The sequence below is a fragment of the Bicyclus anynana genome, chromosome 15, assembly GCF_947172395.1.
Source record: "Bicyclus anynana chromosome 15, ilBicAnyn1.1, whole genome shotgun sequence".
In the NCBI taxonomy this organism is placed as follows: domain Eukaryota; kingdom Metazoa; phylum Arthropoda; class Insecta; order Lepidoptera; family Nymphalidae; genus Bicyclus; species Bicyclus anynana.
The window spans coordinates 14,029,412-14,053,168 of record NC_069097.1 but is presented as its reverse complement, the minus strand read 5'-3'; the positions used below and the strand labels follow the sequence as shown (position 1 = coordinate 14,053,168).

The window sequence follows — 23,757 nt, the reverse complement described above, 5'->3', positions numbered from 1 at the left end:
AGTCCCTACAAAAAGCCTATGTCCTGCAGTGGACGTCCATCGGCTGATATGATGATGATGATAAAGATGATGAATAAAGATCGCTGCACGACTTTTACAATATATACTTTGTTGTTCAGCGTTTTATCATAGATTTGAGAAAGGTATCGTCGTTATCAACCCATATTCGGCTCACTGCTGAGCTCGAGTCTCCTCTCAGAATGAGAGGGGTTAGGCCAATAGTCCACGACGCTGGCCCAATGCGGGTTGGCAGACTTCACGCAGAGAATTAAGAAAATTCTGTGGTATGCAGATTTCCTCACGATGTTTTCCTTCACCGTTTGAGTCACGTGATATTTAATTTCTTAAAATGTACACAACTGAAAAGTTAGAGGAGCATGCCCCTGAAAGGATTCGAACCCACACCCTACGGAATTTTAGGCAGAGGTCATATCCACTGGGCTATCACGGTTGAGAGATGTATGATTTATATGAATTCCATGAATACTACTAGCGAAGTAACATAGCCAAGGTATAGCAACACATATAGCACATATATCATGTATTAGAATAAACCACATTCCTATGGTACGTTCCTTTCATAATTAGTCCGAAATAGATCTGTCTCTCTCCGAAGCGGCGCATTTACATCATGCCTATCCTCTCGCACCTCGTAACGGCTAATTATGTACGAAAAAGAAACATTATCTGCTAGACGGCCTCGTAACTCTGTCGCTTCTTCTCCTTTGAAGGTTAAACGCAAGTTTAACTGTTGAACTTTTTGGTGTATTTTCAGCGTTTATCATTCTACCGTGTGTATCGTCATCATCATAATCTTCACCAATCCATTATTATCATAGTGATCATTATAATTTGAACGTCATAGTATAAAAATCGTGAGGAAACCTGCATATCTAAGAATTGTCAGTGCGATTAGTTTGAAGGCGGTACCAAGTTAGTAATGTATTAATTCAAGCCGTTTAAATCATAAAGATTTAGGATTTTTAGAAAGTTCTTTCAGAAACGGCTTTAATTAACACAGCACTACATTTTTTTATTATTTTTTTTAGTATAGATAGAGATACTTCGTTTAATTTTCGCACTAACCTATTAAAAAACATTAGTAACAATTAGTTACTAGGTCTCGTCCGACAAGTTGCATCTGACGATCACATCTGATCGTCTGTTGGTCGCGATCGGCATGATGTCATGCATATCGTTACCAATATACGATCAATTTTATCGGCTGCCGTTAGCACTGCAGGCATGTGAGCTTATTGGATCGTCAGTGACTGACTTTACAAAGTCGATAAATCTACTTATCATAATATCTATAGGCACGCGTTAGGACAAAGCGAGTTACATTTGAAATGACTCAGTCACGGCCACGGCTCTTCTCGGAAGGATAAATCGGTTATAAAATAATGCACGACTGGTTTGAGCTTCGAGCTACTAAATTAAAACATATGACCAGCGCTTTACTGAGATTGTGATCAAAATTATTTTGATATTGAATAGTTAATAATATTCATTTTTAAAACAGGTGCTATAATCGATATTTTAAAGTTGTTCGAAGGGTAAAGTCAACCGAGCCTTTTTGAAATTAATACTTTTTTAGCTTTATTATTTCCCTTACGGAGAAGGCAAAGGTATTACACCGTACAGCCATGTCTTCAGTGTATTAAAAAAATTCATAAACCATCCATCGTCTGAAATCTGTCTCAGAATATTCAGAAATTATCTCTTTGTCATTAAATAGTAGGTATTTAGTATATATAGTCGCAGATAAAAATTAAAAAAAGCGTGATAGCCCAGTGGATATGACCTCTGCCTCCGATTCCGGAGGGTGTGGGTTCTAATCCGGTCCGGGGCGTGCACCTCCAACTTTTCAGTTGTGTTCATTTTAAGAAATTAAATATCACGTGTCTCAAACGGTGAAGGAAAACATCGTGAGGAAACCTGCATACCAGAGAATTTTCTTAATTCTCTGCCTGTGTGAATTCTGTCAATCCGCATTGGGCCAGCGTGGTGGACTATTGGCCTAAGCCCTCTCATTCTGAGAGGAGACTCGAGCTCAGCAGTAAGCAGAATATGGGTTGATAACGAGATAAAAGAAGAATGAAAAAGTTGATTTTTGTGTTCGTGCAACTAATAGAAACTCGCTAGTACTTAATAGAACCAATCGAACAATAATTTGTTTTTATATACTATGTTTTTTTGTATACAAACCATCTTGATTCATATTTTTGTAACGGACTAGTATATTGTTTAAATCAGATCATTATAGACATAAAGCTAGACCTTGAAATTGACGCCTTTCGCGTACATTTAAGTATGCAAACCGGAAGAATGTTTTGCGGTTTTATTCGACCGTTCTTAATTCTTATTAAATGCTTTTTAGAGATCATTGAACCTGCCAAAATAATAAAATATTAATTACCTACCTACTGAATTGACTACATGTTTTGGTATTTATAAGTATATAGGAAATGTGCTATATAAAAATTGAAGTCTTAATGACTTGAAATTCAAATCGTTTAATCACAAGTATTTTTGAAACGCAAAGTAATAACGACCTACCTGAAAAGAATAGGCGAAAACTCAACAGTTGCTCTTCTTAAATAATTTAAATCTCGAAAGATTATTTTAAAACTAGCTGACGCCGCGCGGTTTCACCCGCGTGGTTCCCGTTCCCCTATGAATATGGGAATAATATATACCCTATAGTCTTCCTCGATTAATGGGCTATCTAACACTGAAAGAATTTTTCAAATCGCACCAGTAGTTCCTGAGTTTAGCGCGTTCAACCAAACAAACTCTTCAACTTTATTATATTAGTATAGATAGCAACTTTTGCTTTTAATTTTTATATTTCATTGCAAATTGCAAATATTACAAGTGGCTATAACATAAAAGTTCACATACGTTCGGTATTATTCAAGAGGGTATTCATACGTAAGTAGAATCGGAAAATCCGATGAATGGAATGAAGACGTTTTGTAAAGTCAAGTAGTGTCAACATCGCATAAAAAGTGGAACGTAAGTGGAGCAGCATTCAATTACACGGCAATAAAAAGTGTGCCGGCAACATTGCTGTGTTTGTTTCAATTTAAAATGCATTAGCTCGCACAAATGCAGCTACGTGCAGCTTGCAGCTTGGAACTTTCAACTCTCTGCTTGATGGAACGAAGTGACAGCTCTTTCGGCGGGAATTTAAGGCGGTAACATGACAACACGCCATTTTTCCATTTCATATCGTGGCATTTGCAGGTTTTTAATCCGATTAAACGCTTTTCTGGTCGATTTTGGTAAATTAATTTATAAAGCGGATATAGTTGTTTTAATATAAAATCCATTAGCCGGTACAGGTTAAAAGCTCGTAGCTACAACAATTCAACTCTATGACTTAAAGTGACAGCATATTTTGAGGAGAACGTGACTCACGCCATTTTGGCAATCGGTTCTTCCGATTGTTAAATTAATTTAATTTAATTTTGACGGCCTCCCTGGCGCAGTGGTATGCGCGGTGGATTTAATGACGGAGGTCCTGGGTTCGATCCCCGGCTGGGCCGATTGAGGTTTTCTTAATTGGTCCAGGTTTAGCTGGAGGGAGGCTTCGGCCGTGGCTAGTTACCACCCAACCGACAAAGACGTACCTACCGCCAAACGATTTAGTGTTCCGGTACGATGTCCTGTAGAAACCGAAAGGAGTGTGGATTTTCATCCTCCTCCTAACAAGTTAGCCCGCTTCCATCTTAGATTACATCATCACTTACCATCAGGTGAGATTGTAGTCAAGGGCTAACTTGTAAAGAATAAAAAAAAACACTTTTCTCATTTTCGTAATTAAAATAGCATACTGAATGTAACTTTAATAATAGCAAGCTTTGTTAAACTTTAAATTTGAAGCTCGATAATTGGAAATGATCGTTTTGTTGTGATGTGAGAACTCCACTGACTTATCCTCTTCCTTCTCTTCAGACTGCTACTGAGATTTTATAGAAAGGAAAAATTGCTTTAATTAATAGCCCAATTATTATTTTATACACTAGATAATATCGTTGTCATAGCCTGAATATATTTAATCTTTGGTTAGAGGCAATCACTAACCAGTGGTTCACCAAAGAAGTAATTTATATAGATAACTAGTCGGATAAGATTGTGTCATGACAATAGTCAATAGTCCAACGGACAGTGATCGAATCAGCTTTCGGTGATGAGTCTAGCCTAAAATTGAGCTATTGAGGCTTCAATTCTAATAATTTAAAAAACCTTGCTTAAAACGAAAACACCTTCTACAAAGACTCACGATACTGCTTTCAGATTAAATCAAACAATTACTTTACCATAGTCTCAATTAAGATGACAAACATCTGATAATCGGTAGCAAAAAAAAAAAAAAAACGTCGAATCGTAAAAATAACAGTCAAATAAATCCCTTCGCGGCGCATCCCTAATTCCTTATCCAATCGACATCGGTACCGGTTGTACGCACGACACTGTCGCGACAATTTATTTCGGTGCGGGGCAATGCACTTCGCACGCAGCCAGCCCTGAGGTCGAGCGAATAAACGAGAGTAAACACGGCACGTTAAAAAACAAACGACAAATCAAGGCTATTAAAATTAGTTGACAACGCACGAAGCGCGCGCGCCGTTTGAACTGCGAGCGGTCATATTGCAAATTGTGAATAACCGCGATGTTCATTCGCACTGACGACCTCTTTTGAGTCTTTACTGCTTTGGTAGTGGTTCTAAACGAGGTTCAGGTGGACCCCCAGGGGTCTATGGAAGACTCGGCGGGGGTCTACGTTAACGTAATATTTGATTGTTTGTTTGTTTGCATTGAATAGGCTCCGAAACTACTGAACGAATTTGAAAAATTCTTTCGCTGTTGGGAAGCTACACTATCCCCGGATGCTAAAGTCTATATTTTATCGCCGTATTACTACGGGAACTGGAACTACGTGGGTAAAACCGCGCGCGTCTACTAAGTATATTTTCCAAATCGGTTCGAATTCACATATTATACCCACGAGTTTCACGTAATACGTGTGAATGCCAATGTGAGTATTTTTACACTTGTATGTGTAAACCATTCTTCCACCAATGGAAAGCTACATTATCAGCGAGGAATATACGCTATACCCATATTTGTAATGGAATGGCGGCAAATACGCGGTTACTACTACTATTACTTAAATAAATTAAACGGATTACGGAAATGGAGCAGTTTACTAACGCGTAGGCACTGCGTTTACGGGTATACGAGGTGCCCACCACCGAATATAAGTAATAAATCGTTGTAAATGGATTCGGTGCGTAATTAACGGCGCGTTCGCGTCGCGTCGACCAAAGAATGGCGGCACGCAATAAAAGTTTAATACACCCGACGTTACATGGATGCACTTTGTTATTCCTGAAATAAATGGACTGGACGCAGGATACAGTGGACGCGCCCTAAATCGCACTGCGACACGGGAAACCAATTTAAACACATGCTAATTAAACACGGTCGATGTGGACGCAGTGTTTTTTTAAAAAGCTTTTTAATATTGAAACGGTGGAACTGTACAAAAAAGGTTTTTATATTGACAACAACGAACGTGGATGCTGCATTTTTTTATCATTGTAAATGATATGATGATCAAATGCTGGTTGGTTACAATAAGGATGCAAACAAATATTACGTTTAAATAATATAACCCTCTATTGGCAATAAGGAAAAGTAAAAGGAAAAGTAAAAGATCCGAATTAGAAACGACCTTCCCCGATCTCTTTAATGGATGAAAAGTGTCTTATATCAAATTTAGTACGTTAAAAAATATATTACGAGTAGGTTGCCTATAAATATCCTGGGAAAACTATTATAAACTATCATTAATGATAGTTTGGTCAGGTTTGGACATTTTGGCTGTCTGGAGAGCTTGATTGTATTCATCATTATCAGCCTATTTTAACTGCCCACTACAGAGCCAAGCCTCCCACCCTTACAGGAGAGGGGATATGTAGCTTAGATTCACCATGTTGATCCAATACTCAAATGGCTTAGAGTGAAAATGTTTTTTTAATGACTACTGTCAGATGTTAATGACCATGACCAGGCTTAACTGACGCGATGGCTTAACGTGGTCATCGATTCACCAATTCGATGAGTGTAGAACCACCAACTCCTTCAAGAATGGTCGTTAAGATACGCTGATAATGATTACGATTGTGTAGCCCTGCATTTTGTAAAGTTACATTGCTTGTTTCCATGGCAACTTCGTTGTTAGTGACATTTTAATTTTGGCACCCTATAAACATAGAGTCCAAATTCGAAATTGACGTGTTATAGGCGAAACGTTCGTCATCGAGTGTAAAATAGTGGAATTGCACCTCAGCTGGCCTTTTCATTATTTTGGTCTTTATTATCAACCTAATAAAATAAATATCAAATCAATTGACAAAATGTCATTTATCTACTGTGTGATATCCACCATTAAGCACCGGATGACATTTTTACATAGAATCTCAGTTTCGTTAATGTCGGAGGCCACTAGTTACTAGCTAGGCCGCTACACAGCATCTTCGCCGGCGAAGACGAGGTCTCCGATATCTAACGTCACCCGGACGTGGGTTTTCACGAACTTGGAGGCGTCCAGATTGATTCACTCAGGTCAAGGTTATCCTTTCCTGAACGGCCCTCTATGCGTCTATGCCAAGGTCCGAGTCTCATAGGAGACGCCCTTAGAGAGTCGTTCCGTCCTCTCTATATTTCAGCCTTCGAGTCTCATCAGGCGATGCTTCTGCCATGATTGAGTAAGAGCCATCGGCACTTACTCAAACATGAAAAAAAACTCTTCTTCACTAGCGGTGTACCTACTAGAGATATTCAGTGCGTGCATACGACAGGTGATTTGTCACATTTCGCGGCGAATGTGACGCGACACAAATCTTCGTAATGGCGTTTGGACGCAATTAAAGTGTAGCTCGCAATAACCGATAGCGATGGTGAGCGGTGACGCGCCGCTATTTCTGTGCGGCGCCCCTGCGGCAAATGCTAACGTCCTCTAGGACTCCAGCCGCGGTGTCACTGCTGTACGATTTATACACACAATCTGGCTATATTTACCCCACCGTCGGTGCAGGGTTGATTTCGTGTATGCAGGTGTTTGTGTTTGTATATCTGTTATAACATATTGAATTAAGCATTAAAACCTACTATCGTTATTAAATGTACGTGATAGCCTAGTGGATATGACCTCTACGTTCGAATCCGGGGCATGCACCTCCAACTTTTCAGTTAAGTATATGCATTTTAAGAAATTAAATATCACGTACCTATCTAACGGTGAAGGAAAAATATCCTGTATACCTGACAATTTTCTTAATTATCTAGGTGTGTGGAGTCTGCCAATCTGAGTGAGATGGTAAGTGATGGTGTAATCTAAGATGGAAGCGGGCTAACTTGTTAGGGGAAAGTTGAAAGTCCACACCCCTTTCGGTTTCTATACCACATCGCTTGGCGGCACGTCTTTTGTCGGTAGGGTAGTAACTAGCCGCCGACCCAGACATGGACCTAATTAATTTAAACCTAAATCGGCCTAGCCGGAGATCGATCCCAGGACATCCATGTCATAAATCCACTACGCCACGAAGGCCGTCAAAGTGGCTTTTATTATTAGGACATTGATAGGAGCGGCATAAAAGTAGGCTATGTTTGTCGTTGCTCAGACTAATCTCTGAGAAGGCTATACGCACAATGCTTACCCCAGTTAAAGACCTTGTACACGTCACAATTTGAACTTAACAAAGTTTACGCAGTGCATGACTAAGCTCTCAGCATCCTGTTCCCATTGTGATCGGCGCAAGTGAACAAGTTCCATGATCCGTGAATCACCCTCTAAAATAACCAGTAACCAGCCGAAGCATCAGTTTTAAGTTTAATCAACTTTAATTTAAACGTTATTGCCTGCTAAATATCGAATTCGCTTAGCGATTTAGTTTACTTAAGTAACTAGTAGACGCCGCGTGGTTCCCGTTCCCGCATGAATATAGGGATAAAATATAGCCTATAGCCTTCCTCGATAAATGGGCTATCTAACACTGAAAGAATTTTTCAAATCGGACCAGTTGTTCCTGAGATTAGCGCGTTCAACCAAACAAACACGACGCCTCCGCGGCGCAGTGGTATGCGCGGTGAATTTACAAGACGGAGGTCCTGGGTTCGATCCCCGGCTGGGCAGATTGAGATTTTCTTAATTTGTCCAGGTCTGGCTGGTGGGAGGCTTCGGCCGTGGCTAGTTACCACCCTACCGGCAAAGACGTACCGCCAAGCGATTTAGCGTTCCGGTACGATGTCGTGTAGAAACCGAAAGGGGTGTGGATTTTCATCCTCCTCCTAACAAGTTAGTCCGCTTCCACCTTAGACTGCATCATCACTTACCATCAAGTGAGATTGTAGTCAAGGGCTAACTTGTAAGTAATAAAAAAAAAAAACAAACTCTTCAGCTTTATAATATTAGTATAGATTTAAGAAAGAAAGATCTTTATTTTTAAGTAATGCCACATATTACATTATTAAATTCCAAATTGTATTATGGCCGTCCACTTAAACAGTGGAGCAATAAACAATAAAAGAATGCACTGCAATATGTGTCATAACCTAGAAAAAGGCCCCAAAGCAGCATTTTGCTACATACAAGCAGTGTTGCATACCTTTACAAAAAAGTATGCAGCACTGATTTTCAGTAAGACCCAGATCAGGTGCCGCCACGTACACAGTTCAATGTAGGTAAATTGATTAAAAATAAGGATTCCTTTTATGTACTACGTACGTACGTTCGGAACCCTAAAACACAGAAAAAAAACAACAAATAAAGTTAATAATGATAATAAAATCACCTGCAATTAAAGATTACGGATAGATAGCTATCCTCGATTATCAGTAACAAACAAACTATCTTTACATAGTCAAACTATCTGTCAGTAGGTTATTGAAAACAGATAAGAACAGATAGATAGATTTTCTTAACTTTATTAAGCGAAATGGCGGATAGATAGGTTATTGAAGACGGCCGTAAGTAAACTAAGGTGTACTACCTATAGCTAATTATCATTAACAAATCCCTTTATATATTTTCTATTTCCCGTAATTATCGTATTTTTCATTTTCTCATCTAAAAAATATTTTCTCTTTTGCAACGGAAAAATTTAATATTTCTTAAAGAATAACAGATTTTCCCATAATCTTTCAACCCTATTTAATCTCCTTAAAGAAAAGAAGACCTTGTACCAATTAAGGCTATAATTACCGATTTTAATATAATATTTAAATCCCACTTGAATGCCTATATTTATTTTATAAAGTAGCTAAGCGGATTGACTATGAATATATATTGTTTAGATTAGTTATTCGCTTGTTCCTTTGAAATATCCATGTTCCTTTTTGTTTTAAACCAGCCTTATAATATTAGGTAATGCAAATAAAATGATTAATTTTATATGTAAGACAAAAAAGAAGAAAATATGTACCTACAAAAGATATTCAATTAAAGTAAAAATTGGTGACAAATATAAGAAAGTTTTTTTTCTCATAAATAAAACCTACAGCATGCTACTGTGTTGAAAAAAATACTCTGTTGGCACCGCCTTCAAAGTGATCAGGAGGTAGCACATATGATGTTATTTTTCGCTTTTTAGTTTATTGTTGTGATTTTGAAGTTACTTTATTTTTTTTTTTTTGTTAAAAAGCTTATAATTTATCATAAATAAAATCACCCTCTATTATAATAGGTGCTAGTATTTCCCTTAACTCTGGGGTTCGCAAATATATATATATATATATTCTTTACCGAAAATTAATTGAAAATGTTCAAATATAGTCATATATTATACCTACATTATAAACACCGGTTACAATAAAGATGAGTGGAATCATCTTAACAGATTGTAAGTAAAATGCGACTTTGCGATGCGCGTATCCCACTTTGAGAAACCCTGGCATAGACAAAATAGATCATAATAGTTCTCCGACCACATCTCACACACCACTCGTCACTCCAACCGTTCGACGATAGTAATCATATATAATTGTCCAAAAAACCAGTGGACAAACCGCAGAATCACAAAAACTCATGTAGATTATATTATTTCACCCGTTCGATTCTCGATCTCGATGACAAGGTTACAATTGCTGTCGTAAAAAGAAAATTTATGTTTTATGCTTTACACAATAAGTGTTACTTTCGATTTCGTTGGCAGTGTACGTAAGTTTGTTGGCGTTTAATCCAGTGAGCTGCGTTGTTCTCCGGGTGACGGCTCGACCATCCGTGAACTTTAAGTACGGTGGACATGTAAATTATTTACAAATATTAAAAATAAAAATATTCAGACTTGAAGAACTCTTTGATAGTGGTAATAGAGCTTCTCAACAGAAAGGTCGAGGTCGATTCTCAGCTCGGGTCTGTTTAGGATTTTATTATTCCTAAATTGTCTGAAAAAAAATAAAAATTGTTTGGTGATTGGCATCGACTAGTTACCATCTGACGTATAGTCAAGCGATTTAGCGTTCCGGTACGATGCCAAGTAAACACCGTCAGAGGTCTGAGTATTTTAGACTTGCGAGTACCTTTTCTAAGTAAACACACTTTCATCATTAACTGTATAGTCACTTAACAGCATGTAAAATTGCAATCAACGGCTAATTTGTCAATTAATAAAAAAAGGTTTTTTTTATAAAAAATTTTAAATCAGGTTTGGTTGTTGAAAATCAGGTTGTTGAAAATCAGGTTTTACCATTGAATTTATATTTATATAGATATATTTTCCCCCTTTCTTTCATTAGAATATTTTGTTTTTCTTCGAACCTTCAGAAGCCTGCAGAACCCACATAAACAGCATGAGTTGTCATTTAAGGAAGACTACCCGATTCTATGGCAGGCTGCTAAAAAATGCAGTAAATTAGAAAAAAATAAACTGAAAATCTAAACATTTTAAAATTGGAAATTTTATACTTCTTTCATACAAATCAAGTATGTCAAAGCTTGTCTTTTCAGAAAAATATATACATCTTTAAATAGTTAAAAAGAACTTAAAAACACGCATTTAGCACGCACTAAAAATTTTGGATTTAAGTCACGTGACAATTTTTTTCGTACACCTGACAGCAAACCCTCTCATTTGATGTTCATATCATGGGGGTGGATTTCAAACAGCCAGTCCACCATCTAGGGGAGTCCGCAATATTGGATTTGTAATGACGTTTCTTAGCTAGTCATGTATTGTCATCAGAACTCAGAGCGTGTGCAAAATTTCATACTAATCGAAGACCGCGAAGTAGGTCAAATTAAGATTCCAAGATGTGATTTTCTTACATACATATAGTTACAAGTGAAGCTAATATAAAGCGTGTAAAAATTGTACTTTTCTTAGTAACTCATTAGTTGTTTTGCTGTCGCTACCCGAAGGATCAAACGCAGGAAGGGGCGGCTCGTCTCGGACCAGTTTGGGCCGCACTCGATCACCTCGCTGCCTTACATTCCTGCAACTTTTAAACAATTCAACAATACAACACTACATTGTAAACAATCATTATTTTTGCGTTTAAACTCTCCTAATTGTTACTTGGACGTTAAATTATGCTACGGCTAAAGGAGGCAATTTATATACATAAAGTATATAAATTGTCTCCTTTAGCCGTGATAGCTCAGTGGATATAAATCTGCCTCTGATTCCGGAGGGAGTGGGTTTGAATCCGGTCCAGAGCATGCATCTCCAACTTTTCAATTGTGTGCATTTTAAGAAATTAAACATCACGTGTCTCTATCGGTGAAGGAAAACATCGTGAGCACTGCATACCAGAGAATTATCTTAATTCTCTGCGTGTGTGAAGTCTGCCAATACGCATTGGGCCAGCGTGGTAGACTATTGGCCTAACCCTTCTCATTCTGAGAGGAGACTCGAGCTCAGCAGTGAGCCGAATATGGGTTGATGACGAAATGACATAAATAGCCTCGTTAGCCCAGTGTATGGCTTATTTGGTTGGTTTCGGGTTCGAATCCTGGATCGAGTTGTGAAATACCAAGTATCTTTCAACCCGGATTATGGATGCTGGCTGGGGATGATGCTTCATCCCTGTGCCTTTGAGAGCACGTTAAGCCGTCGGTTCCGGTCAAAATGAAAAGTCAGTGTTTCACAAATCCCGCAGGGTTAATTTTTCCAGAATGAAAAGGTGCCTAAATGATGCTTGATAGCCTTCTCTGTATTCCTGGTAAAGACCCATTCAAATCAATTAAAACAAGATTAACAAAGACATAGTACTGAAAAACAGGCAGACAAAAATTTCATCAAAAGTTAGTTTGTATCGTGTAATAAAAAATGGCACTTGAAGAAAAACAGTTATTTTTAAATCAGTTTGGAGCCTAAATTTTATTTACGAGTACATTTAGAGATATCATGTTTTGATTCGTACACTAGAAGTGTGGAAAACCCTTCCCTCGTCCTGCTAATTATAATTTCAACACCTTCAAGGCAAGAGTGAATATGCACCTTCTGGGCAAGCGCGTTTGACGGCCTCCGTGGCGCAGTGGTGTGCGCGGTGGATTTACAAGACGGAGGTCCTGGGTTCAATCCCCGGCTTGGCCGATTAAGGTTTTCTTAATTGATCCAGGTCTAGCTGGTGGGAGTTTTCGGCCGTGGCTAGTCACCACCCTATCGGCAAAGTCATTCCGGTACGATGTCGTGTAGAAATCAAAAAAGGTGTGGATTTTCATCCTCCTCCTTACAAGTTAGCCCGCTGCCATCTTTGATTGCATCATCACTTACCATCAGGCTTAATTTGGCCTATATTGTAGGCAGGCAGTTGTAGGCCTATATTGCAAAAAAGGCATTTTCGACAAAGTTTTAGAAAATAAAAATTGAGAAAGATGTCGGTGAAAAGACATAAAACACGAAACTCTAGCGTTCAGTCTATTTTTTTTTAATTGCTCATATAAACCATATTAGTTTTTTTACACAAATTTTGTGGCGGCGGGATAGAAATACTTGTACCCTAATATTATACGTAAGTATATGAGTTGTTCATAAATAAATCTTATTATAATGAAACTTTTATAGACACTAATAATTTTATGACACAAAACATTCTCACCATCTGCAAGCCACTCTCGTTAAACAGCGCTGTCACTCATTGCATCACCAGTAAGAACACAAAAAAACCTTTGCGTCACATCTTTAATTAAAAAAAAAAACAACAACAACGCGGGAAAGTTAGTCGTAACCCAAGAAAGGGGTGCCTGGATTCCCATACCGACCTACGTCATACGAACGCTATAATTTAAAAAGGGTTAAGACAAAAAAATCTTAATTCGAAATGACACCCCACATGTGAGGCATCCGGCCAAAGATACAAGATTTAAAGTCGTACTACACGTCATTAAAACATCGCTGTCAAGTGAAGAAATCATTTGGACCGTCTCGCGTTTCCTCCCGTATTATTTATCCGGGGATTATTAACAGATGTTATTCGGCTATAAATCTTTGTCTCATGGCACATGAAAAGATGTATGTACGGTGTTTTAATACGTCAGTTTTCGCTACACGAATATTTCAAGTTTAATGTTCCTCGGAAATAATCACGCTTTTAGCAAACTCTTTTCTTTTTGGGAGTTTACTTCTAAAGAATCTATTTTCATATACACCCTGTAATAGTCAAATAGAAGGCATATTCAAGCGTTCCTCCTGTGCTCTTTAACGGAGCCTAAAGTCTCAGACCAATTACTTTTGGACTTGTATTGTATCGCACTCAAATTCACCAACAAAATTGTCTGGCGTATTTTGAGGGGGACAAGGTAAACTCACACATCGAAAATACTTAACACCAATCTATACTAATATTATAAAGCTAAAGAGTTTCTTAGTTTGCTTGTTTGATTGAACGCGCTAATCTCAGGAACTACTGGTCCGGTTTAAAAAATTCTTTCAGTGTTAGATAGCCCATTTAACGAGGAAGGCTATATTTTATTCCCGTATTCCTACGGGAACGGGAACCGCGCGGATGAAACCGCGAGGCGTCAGCTAGTAAATATATATTTTGTAAGGACACAGGATATATTTATTGGTGTTAAATATTTTCGATGTGTAAGTTAACCTTGTCTCCCTTACAAAGGATATATTTATTGGTGTTAAATATATTCGATGTGTGAGTTAGTTTACCTTGTCTCCCTCAAAAAACAATTTGTTGGTGAATTTGTCTGCCAAAGAGTTAGGTCACGATCATCTCGAATCAAATTACACTTGTGTGTATTACGATTTAAAATTATAGTTGTTTGTAGAGTAAAGACTATACAAACAACTATAAAATTAAATCGTGTATGGCCGAACACACAAGTGTAATTTTTACACTATGAAACATCGAATGTATAGATGCAGTTGGTATAAACACGTTAGATCGTGATCATATACTTTTGACAGAGGGATAACAACTAGCGAGGCAGGTCCTACAGAAATTGGTCTGAGTCTTAGGTATTGTGTGTTTATATTGCTGTAAAATTATAAAAATATCCGCTTGTGAAATTCGATAATAAAGTCAAAGTAAGCGATCGTTCCGAGATAAAGCAAAGGCTTGTAAACTAATTGGATATTTTATACTGCCAAAGAGTTAGGTCACGATCATCTCGAATCAAGATATCGACAAATCGATAGTGGCCACGATAAGAGTGTAGTAGCACGATTTTATCGACCGCTTAACCCATCCGAGAAGTTATTACCGAACGATCGGCCAACATTTTTGAAACGGTTCCATCTACAGCAGGACTATTCTATAACGATGTTTTGTATAACTCGCAAGTGCGAGTGTCGAATTCACCTCTATCTCTCTGTGTAACACGATACTATAAAATGAGATAGATAGAGATGACATCAAAACTCGCACTTGCGAGTTATACAAAACATCGTTACAGATTAGTCCTCCTGAGTAAGAATAGGTACTATATAATCTATATGTAATAATCTACTTACCTACGTACCTACTTTAAATAACAATCAATAATGATCCCATCGTTCCTGAACGTTGCTGGCGCGCTTTTGAAAAAAGAATAGGCAAGTCCTGTGGGATGGTAAACTGCATCGTATCGTAACGCGTTACAGCGCTTCTCTGTCTGGCTTCTTTTCTCTCACGCAAACGGCAGCTGCAATGCTATTTCGTAACGATATTTTGTATAACACGCAAGTGCGAATTTCGAATTCACCTCTATCTTTCTCATTGCGTAGTATCGTGTTAGACAGAGAAATATAGTAGTGAATTCGAAACTCGCACTAGCGACAAAGTAAGTAAGTATCCATACAGAATAGCACTCCAGGTTCAAATTATCACTTCTGTCGACCGTCCCGAGACCCACACATTTTTTTTCCAATATTTTTTTAAAAGTGAAAGTCTTGCAATGGGGTCTAGGTGTTATATAGGTCCTTCTTAGGTTCCTACGTTACTACTACGTAATTTTTGTAAGAAAAATTTAGAATAATACGAACATATCAGGTTAACATTATTACAGATGCGAAAATTTTTCCATAGGAGTTTTAGTGTAGGTAGTTTTTGAAAAGACAGAATACAAAACCTTACCTACATTATAATACAAATCTACCATAATATCATTTTTATCCAAGTCATTCAATTGAGTAATTCAAATTACTAGATACCCACAAAATCCTCCTTTATATTTCAGATATTATAACTAAAACGTTAACAGTCAAATCACTATACGCCATTTGCATTTTCTTTAGTGCAAGAAAATGGCCGCCTTTTCCCGCGTTTTTATGCAATCACAATCTATTGAGAAAGTAAATCATTAGAAATCGTGGCCATTTCGTGTTTCCTTTTTTGTGTCCGACTTAGGTACCTACCGTTTATAAATCTATTGATTTCGAATATGTTTACAATATTTCCTAATGGCCAGTAGGTACGAGTATTCACTATTCAGTATTTTTAGTTTTCATTAACTAGCGGCTTATTAATTTCATTTTATCTATAATTATAATAAAACTGGTCGAATTCTATACATTTATTCGCAATTTGAGATTTTACTTATACCATTTTTAACACCAAACGTTACCGTGGCATAACGGATGCCAGCGCCATCTAGAATCTATACTTATAATACGAATTCTGTACATTTTGTACATTCTGTACATTGAAGATATTTTAAAAAAAATTGTTCAAAAGTCCTTCATTTTTAGAGTTACAGTTTTAAAAATTTGTTTATAAATCATTAAAAAAATTCGAAATATTTTTCAAAATTCAAAAATTGGAATTCAAAATTCAAAAATTAGAATTCAAACTAGAGCCCTAGGCTCCAGCCTACTCTCACTACTGGTAAATCCTCCATTTATTTTCACAGTAAAGAACAAATAGGTAAAGGTTTCGTTATAGATTTCATATTTCACAAGTGTATCATAAAACGGTGTAACCATCAAAAATGTCTCACCCGGTGCGGAATGTGACATTTTATTAAATTCTTATATTTTGTCCGCGGCGGCACGCGACGTCGCGCGACGGCACGCCAGCGCCGTGTATAGCAGAACAGCAAACACCCGATTTACTATCACATTGTGATGATTTAAGTCTCGCTATTATCACCCTTTGAAGCCTCAAAGATACCTTAATGGTAAGGTAAGGTTGTAAGGTAAGGTTTTTACCCTTGAGGTACAACGGTAAAAAGGCCGAAATCACGCCGAGAGGACATGTATTCGAACCTGGTTCACGTTCTTTCCAAGGTCGTTGCCAATTCCTAACACATTTTTCTGCCCTGGTTGGTACTGGTGGTGCCTTTAGACCACGAGATCTGTCTAATAAGTGCTGTGATTTTCTTTATTCGTTGTTTTGGGATGTTGGTGACATTCCAACCCTCTGCTTCGCAGACCACGTTAAAATATTATTGTCTGATAGTTGTACTCGAATATTTTAACAATACCACTCTAAGTACGCCATCCTCCTCTACTATACGAATAGAGGCTTAGCCCTGAACTGAGCTAATAATAATCATTCATCATCATCATCATTATCAACCCATATACGGCTCACTGCTGAGTCTCTCCTTTCTGAGAGTCTCCTCTCAGAATGAGAGGGTTAGGCCAATAGTCCACCACGCTGGCCCAATGCGGATTGGCAGACTTCACACACGCAGAGAGAAATTCTCTGGTGTGCAGGTTTTCTCATGATGTTTTCCTTCACCGATTGAGACACGTGATATTTAATTTCTTTAAATGCACACAACTGAAAAGTTGGAGGTGCATGCTCCGGACCGGATTCGAACCCACATCCTCCGAAATCGGAGGCAGAGGTCATATCCACTGGGCTATCACGGCTCTCTAGCTAATAATAATAGTATCCAATAAGTAGTAAATATTCTGTTTTTTGTTTGCAGACACGACAGCGCCCTACGTGCTGTACAAGGATGGCGTGGAACGTGCTCCGCCGGGCACGCAGTGGGGCGGCACCGTGCTCGACGGCGGCTACCAGCCGATGCAGCATCAGAGCCCGGGCGGGCCCTCGCCGCAGCCCGAGCCGCAGCTGGCGTCGCCCGCGCCCTCGCCCTACCCGCCCGCGCCGCCGCCCACCGACCCCGCGGCGGAGGAAGCAGCGCAGCAACTCGCACAGCAGCAAGCGCAGCAACAGCAGCAGCAGCAGACCTCCCCCGACCACATGCAGGTGGAGCAACAGCTGCAGAGTCAGTCGCAACCGCCGCAAGACCACCTGGACCGCACGCCGTGCTTCGTCTCCCAAGCGGATCTACAGCAGCAGTACGCCACGCCCTACTTCAAGGAGACGCGACCCACCAGCCACATGCTCGGCACCGGCGGATTCCCCCTGCACTACTTGAAACAGAACGGCGGAGTGTTATCGCTAGAGGGCCCGCTCGACCAGTACGCGGCGCCCGACTTGCGCCACCTGCCGGATATCGTGCAGCCCGAGCCGCCCAAGCCGCGCAAACACAACCCCAACTCCGAGCTGCGGCTCTTCAAATGCCTGACGTGTGGCAAAGACTTCAAGCAGAAGTCCACGCTGCTGCAACACGAGCGCATCCACACGGACTCGCGGCCGTACGGATGCCCCGAGTGCGGCAAGCGCTTCCGCCAGCAGTCGCACCTCACGCAGCACCTGCGCATCCACGCCAACGAGAAACCGTACGCGTGCGTGTACTGCCCGCGCTCCTTCCGCCAGCGCGCCATCCTCAACCAGCACCTGCGCATCCATTCCGGTGAGAAGCCATATACGTGCGGCGAGTGCGGCAAACATTTCCGCCAGAAGGCCATCCTGAACCAGCACGTCCGCACACACCAAGGCGAGCGCTATTCACACATATATGCCCCGCCCCGCCCCCCGCGCGCGGCACCCGCAGCTGCCCCCTGGTACCTGCCGGCGCCGCGCGCGCTCCCCGCCGCCCCGAACCCGTTCGACTCGGTCTCGCATCCATTGGCCTTCCTTTCAGACAAATTCTCGGTCCCCTCGTCGCCCGCGCAGCGGAGGGCGCTCGCGAGACGCGGAACCGATCGCCGGACGCTCCCGTAACCATCCTCAGTTCGATTAACCCACTCGTCGACGATCCCTTCGAGGACCGCTCGGACTAGCCACTGACCCGAATGTTCAATTTTTGCAGACGTGTCCCCGCACCTAATCTTCAAGAACGGAACGACGCCGACGTTGTGGCCGCAGGACGTGCCGTATCCGCCCGACGAGAACAAGGAGGAGGTGCAGTCGACCTTCGGCGACGACGGGCCCAACGGCGACCAGCGGGGTTCGTGCTTCTCGCCCGGAGACACGGCGCAATACCCCGCATACTTCAAGGACACGAAGGGGCTCAACCACGGCGTCTTCGGCTCGAGCCTGTCGCTGCAGTATCTCAAGGGCGGCAAACTCCCCGACGTGTTGGGCGGGCGGGCGATGCCCCTGTACGTCCGCTGTCCGATCTGCCAGAAGGAGTTCAAGCAGAAGTCGACGCTGCTGCAGCACGGCTGCATACACATAGAGTCCCGGCCGTACCCGTGCCCCGAGTGCGGCAAGCGCTTCCGGCAGCAGTCGCACCTCACGCAGCACCTGCGCATCCACACCAACGAGAAGCCGTACGGCTGCGTGTACTGCCCGCGGTTCTTCCGGCAGCGGACGATCCTCAACCAGCACCTGCGCATCCACACCGGCGAGAAGCCGTACAAGTGCACGCAGTGCGGCAAGGACTTCCGGCAGAAGGCGATCCTGGACCAGCACACGCGCACGCACCAGGGCGACCGGCCCTTCTGCTGCCCGATGCCCAACTGCCGGCGGCGGTTCGCCACCGAGCCGGAGGTGAAGAAGCACATCGACAACCACATGAACCCGCACGCGGCGAAGGCGCGGCGCGCTGACGCCAAGACGCCGCGCCCGCTGCCGCCCGCCGCCGCTGTGGTGAAGCCCGAGCTGTACTTCCCGCAGTGCTACGCGCCGCCGTTCCAGCAGTTCCCCGCCGCCGAGTTCAAGCCGGCGGTGGGCCCGGCCGGCGCGTGCCTGCCCGCGCAGTGACCCGCGCCCCCGCGGTGGCCGCCCCCGCCGCACGCGCCCGCGCCGCACGCGCACGCGCCGCACGCGCCGCACGCGCCGCACGACCTCTACATCTCGGACCGCCTCTACAACTAGCCGGCGGTATCAGTATACGACTACCCGCAACTCGCGAGTTGCATCGGATCGCTGTAAAACACGCTTCGATCTGTAAATACCGATTACTTTATACTCTGTCGAAGGTCTGTCGCGATGTACAGTTGAAGACTGCGTACACCATTACCAGTGTTACCGTTCAGAAAGCGAGTATAGATAGCATTTTTGCCCCGTAATATTAAGTTACCACGTAAGAGTTAGGTTTCTCGGCGGTTCTCAGTCGATACGGTCGAAATGTCCGTCAAAATCTAAGCGGATCGAACCAGAGATTAGAATTAAATAAAAACTCTTCGTTGAAATATAAAGAAATAAGATTTGCTCTTTTACCACATTACAACAGTATTTCGCGATGAATGCTTTCGGTACATCGTTGTGCCTATTTGTAATAAATATACATATTTTTTAGACATTACGTTAATTTTATTTAGAAAAGTTAGGTTTATACAATCTGGCGGTGTAGTGGGGTGTGAAAATTGAAGAAACGATGCTCAAAATTCCTCTTAAGTTAAATATAGTTAATCGTTAAAACTTAGTCCAGGTCGTGTCGGGAAACAAAACAGTACATATTCAGCGGATTAGAGCGAGAATATAAACCAAAAACGTAGGTTACCTGTTGCCATCATACATAGTTTTTTGTTATACGAATATTCTGTTACTTATGACGCAAGAGAAGCCCGTAACACAGTAGGTGCCAAATAAATGTAGTGACTTGAGTTTACAGTAATACTAGGCCTAGTTTAGGTTGTTACCAGTTTTTTCAACGAAATGACATATTGAGAGATGCATTTAGGACGTGGAAAGGGTCAGACTGAGAAAGGACTGTGATAGCTAGGTAGGTTAGGCGTCTATATCGCTCACTTAGCATATAATCGTGATTGTGAATCCCTTTTGGAGTCGAGTGAATGTTTTAAATCGTTTTGTTTTCGTTTTAGCTTCCTATTATTGACGTCGACTCGAAATTGCCAAACTTAAAAAATAAAACTTATTACGCACGTGCCGAACTTAAATGATTTCGAAAAAAATCTTATTTTAAACAATTGTCTAATTACAATTCTTGTTATATGAATATCACAATTTCTTATAACAGGACCAACTAGAAGGTTAACCCTTACAAACGACAAAAAACTACAATCGTTTATGCGAAGCAAATCACGCTTTCCACCTTTTGGAATTAATTGTAAATAAAAGTACAAAATATATTACTCGTAACATGACAAAAAAAATTGTGAATATAAAAAATATCCTTTGGAAGGCGGATAAAATTTTTTTGTTCGGCACGGGCGGTCTCGACTGGGTATAATTGTTAATTGGGTTATACACAAAACCCTAAAGTAAACTGATTTGACTACTGTAAAAAAGGTGTTACATACCGTTAAACGTGTCAATTTAGTGCAGTTTACATAACCGAATTAACGTTAACACCAGTGTACGATTTTCGTTGTTCCTAAATTATAATTGAAATTTAGCATTTTTGTAGGAGCCAACCGCACGCTACGAGCGTCGGTTGGTGCCTCGACTGATTCGTAAAGTGTAACTTGAGTGAGATTAGCGAATTTTACCAATTACGTGACACACGATGTCGCGAAGTGCTTATTGATAGGTGTCGGTTTTGGATTGTGGGAATGCCAGAGAAATGTTTTACTTAATTTTAGCTTAGACTATCTATCGGATTACCAAGCAATTCGATCATTCATCGCGAAATAAACTTAATTATAGGAAGAATAAAGATATATATGAATTTGTGAGCTTGTCGGAACGCACGCCGCTGGACGAGGCCTCGGTCATTTCGCGTCCACAATAGGTACAGGTAGGCTTAGAACTCCAGGTTTTTTTAATTACTATTGACTGCTAATTGAAATTTACACAAATCTCTATACTACACCAATTTGATATCTATGCAATAGAACTCTTTTTATTCCATAACAAAAATGAAAAAAATAGCGCTACTTCTAAATAATTTACACGATATTTATACTAGATACAGTCTGCGAATCGATGACTGTCAAAAAGCGAGATCAGCATTTATTGTGATCATACTTTTACAGCCAGTTTTTTCATGTAAAGCTAAAGTAACAGTAAAAGTAGTAAGTAGTAAAGAAGACTTTATTTTACCGTGATTAAGACCGTCACTTTTGCTTTATGACGTTACTTTGACTGTTACTTACGACGATGAAACTGGCCGTTAGACCTGTCAAATTAGTGTATTTCAGAGATTTGTGTAAAATCAAATTAGCGCCGGTGTAATATTAGTTTCGAGCAGAGAAATGATATATGAAATATATCAGCTTTGTTATAAATGTTGTACAAGCGCTCCTCCAAGTCTCCGTGACTATAAACTGCGTGACGGCGGCGGGCGCTGCGACAGGCTCTTTGACGTTTTATCATCTCTATTTGCATCTATAGACGACTTATATAGCTTATTTTTACGATATTATTGTGATGGTTTCGTTTTCCTACCGCATAAGGAATGTTACGTATTAACTAGTAGTGTAATAGAGTGCAAGTGGGAGTATTGGAGTCACAGACGCTCGGATGAAAAATTATTATGATTTGTCACACGTGACACGCAATATTACTTTTAGTGGAATGTGTAAATTAAACTCTTATCAAATTTGCGCTCATTGGACAGTTATGAAAAATTATACGCTGACCAGTTTTGAATCACAACTCATTTTTTGTTCACAACTACAGTCTACTTTTGGGAGCAGTAACTTCTTACTGATAATTAGAAAGATAAGACTTGAAACAAAATTACACACTTCAATTGTTATTAAACCTGCTATAAAAAATATGATTTGTTCAGTGTTCAATAACTTGATACTATATTGGTATCAAGTGACATAATTATGAACATACCAAAACACACTGATGACTTACACGTAATTATGTAAAATGTGTCTAATACCTATTTTACCACAAGAAATACAGTTTAAAGAATAAGAACCCCTTCAGGGTCAAAAATTTCGATATTTGAAATGATGTTCCATCAAACTTAGGCTTCACCTTTGGTTAAATCAAAAATCATATCTATAAAATTTTAGCTTCCAAATTATGTAAAAAAAAAAAGTTTACTGACATATACTTATTTGATGAGAATTTTATTTCATTGACCAGTAAAATACAAGTAAGAAAAAGCTAATGCAATTTTCATGCCCAATGTGAATTCAAAACTGGAAGGCAATTCCGTAAAGTTTACGTTTCTGATTGTTTTTCCTATCAAACTTTTGGAGGTTTACAAAAACGACAAAAAAAAAACACCATTATAGAAGAAAATTTGATACAGTTATCTTCCGTGACTAAAATTTTCCACAGCATATAATGTGATCCTCCTAAGGACTAAAGTACCGCTCCCGAGGTTTACACAAACAATAGACTAGGAATCAGTTTTTAAAGGTCTCAATTTTCTCCTCTGGCTGCGTTTATACACGTTGGTAGCATTTGAAGAAGATTCTAACAAATATTCTTCTTATATCATGCTTGTACTGAAATCTACAAAAGTACAAAGTACACTAAATTGACTATTACCTGTCAAATTAGAGTAACATCAACGTATTGCTCTGCGTACAGTTCTGTCAATTTAGTATCACATACTTGTAAATGCGTTTAATCAAAGCGAAGTTAATCTTATAGTTCAGCAATTTGTTTCAGAGTTAAAGAAGTAAAATAGCAGAAATAAATTGTTATTCGTAGCCTCAAATATTTAATTCGTTTTTCGCTTTTGCGATATATGTCTACCGTACACAAAATTGTCAATATATAATATATAATACACACGACTTTACTAAATACTGTAAACTAAAAACAAACAAAACGGTGTATTCTCAGGAGATATATACGTCTTAAATCTTTGGGGCGTAATTAAGAAATGGAACTATGAGCAAACTATTCGTCCGAATATAACCGCCAACAAAAAATGTGGCCAGACGAAAAAATTCGACCTTATATATTTTAATTATACCTACCACAATACAGCAGCCTTAACAATAATAGCTATAAGTATTTTTATACAGTTTACGATGATATATTTCTGTTAAAAGCCGTCGGGAGCGGCGCTTGGGGCCGTAGCAAGTTTGAATACATACATACAATACAGTGCCATAGCCGAGTAATAACCTC

General features: G+C 40.1%; 1 protein-coding gene across 2 annotated transcripts in view; it reads left to right on the top strand.

The window, feature by feature from the left end:
* The window catches only part of LOC112054611 (zinc finger protein 287), a 68,531-nt gene extending 46,879 nt beyond the window's left edge, over window positions 1-21,652 (top strand). The window contains exons 2-3 of one of the 2 annotated variants that reach the window (XM_052885726.1): window positions 17,381-18,214; window positions 18,614-21,652. In XM_052885726.1, the coding sequence (XP_052741686.1) occupies window positions 17,381-18,214; window positions 18,614-19,509 (1,730 nt within the window). In that variant the 3' untranslated portion in view covers window positions 19,510-21,652. Of the gene's footprint in view, window positions 1-17,380; window positions 18,299-18,613 lie in introns of both variants that reach the window. The other variant, XM_024094456.2, reaches the window with a different exon arrangement.
* Window positions 21,653-23,757: the final 2,105 nt, after the last annotated feature.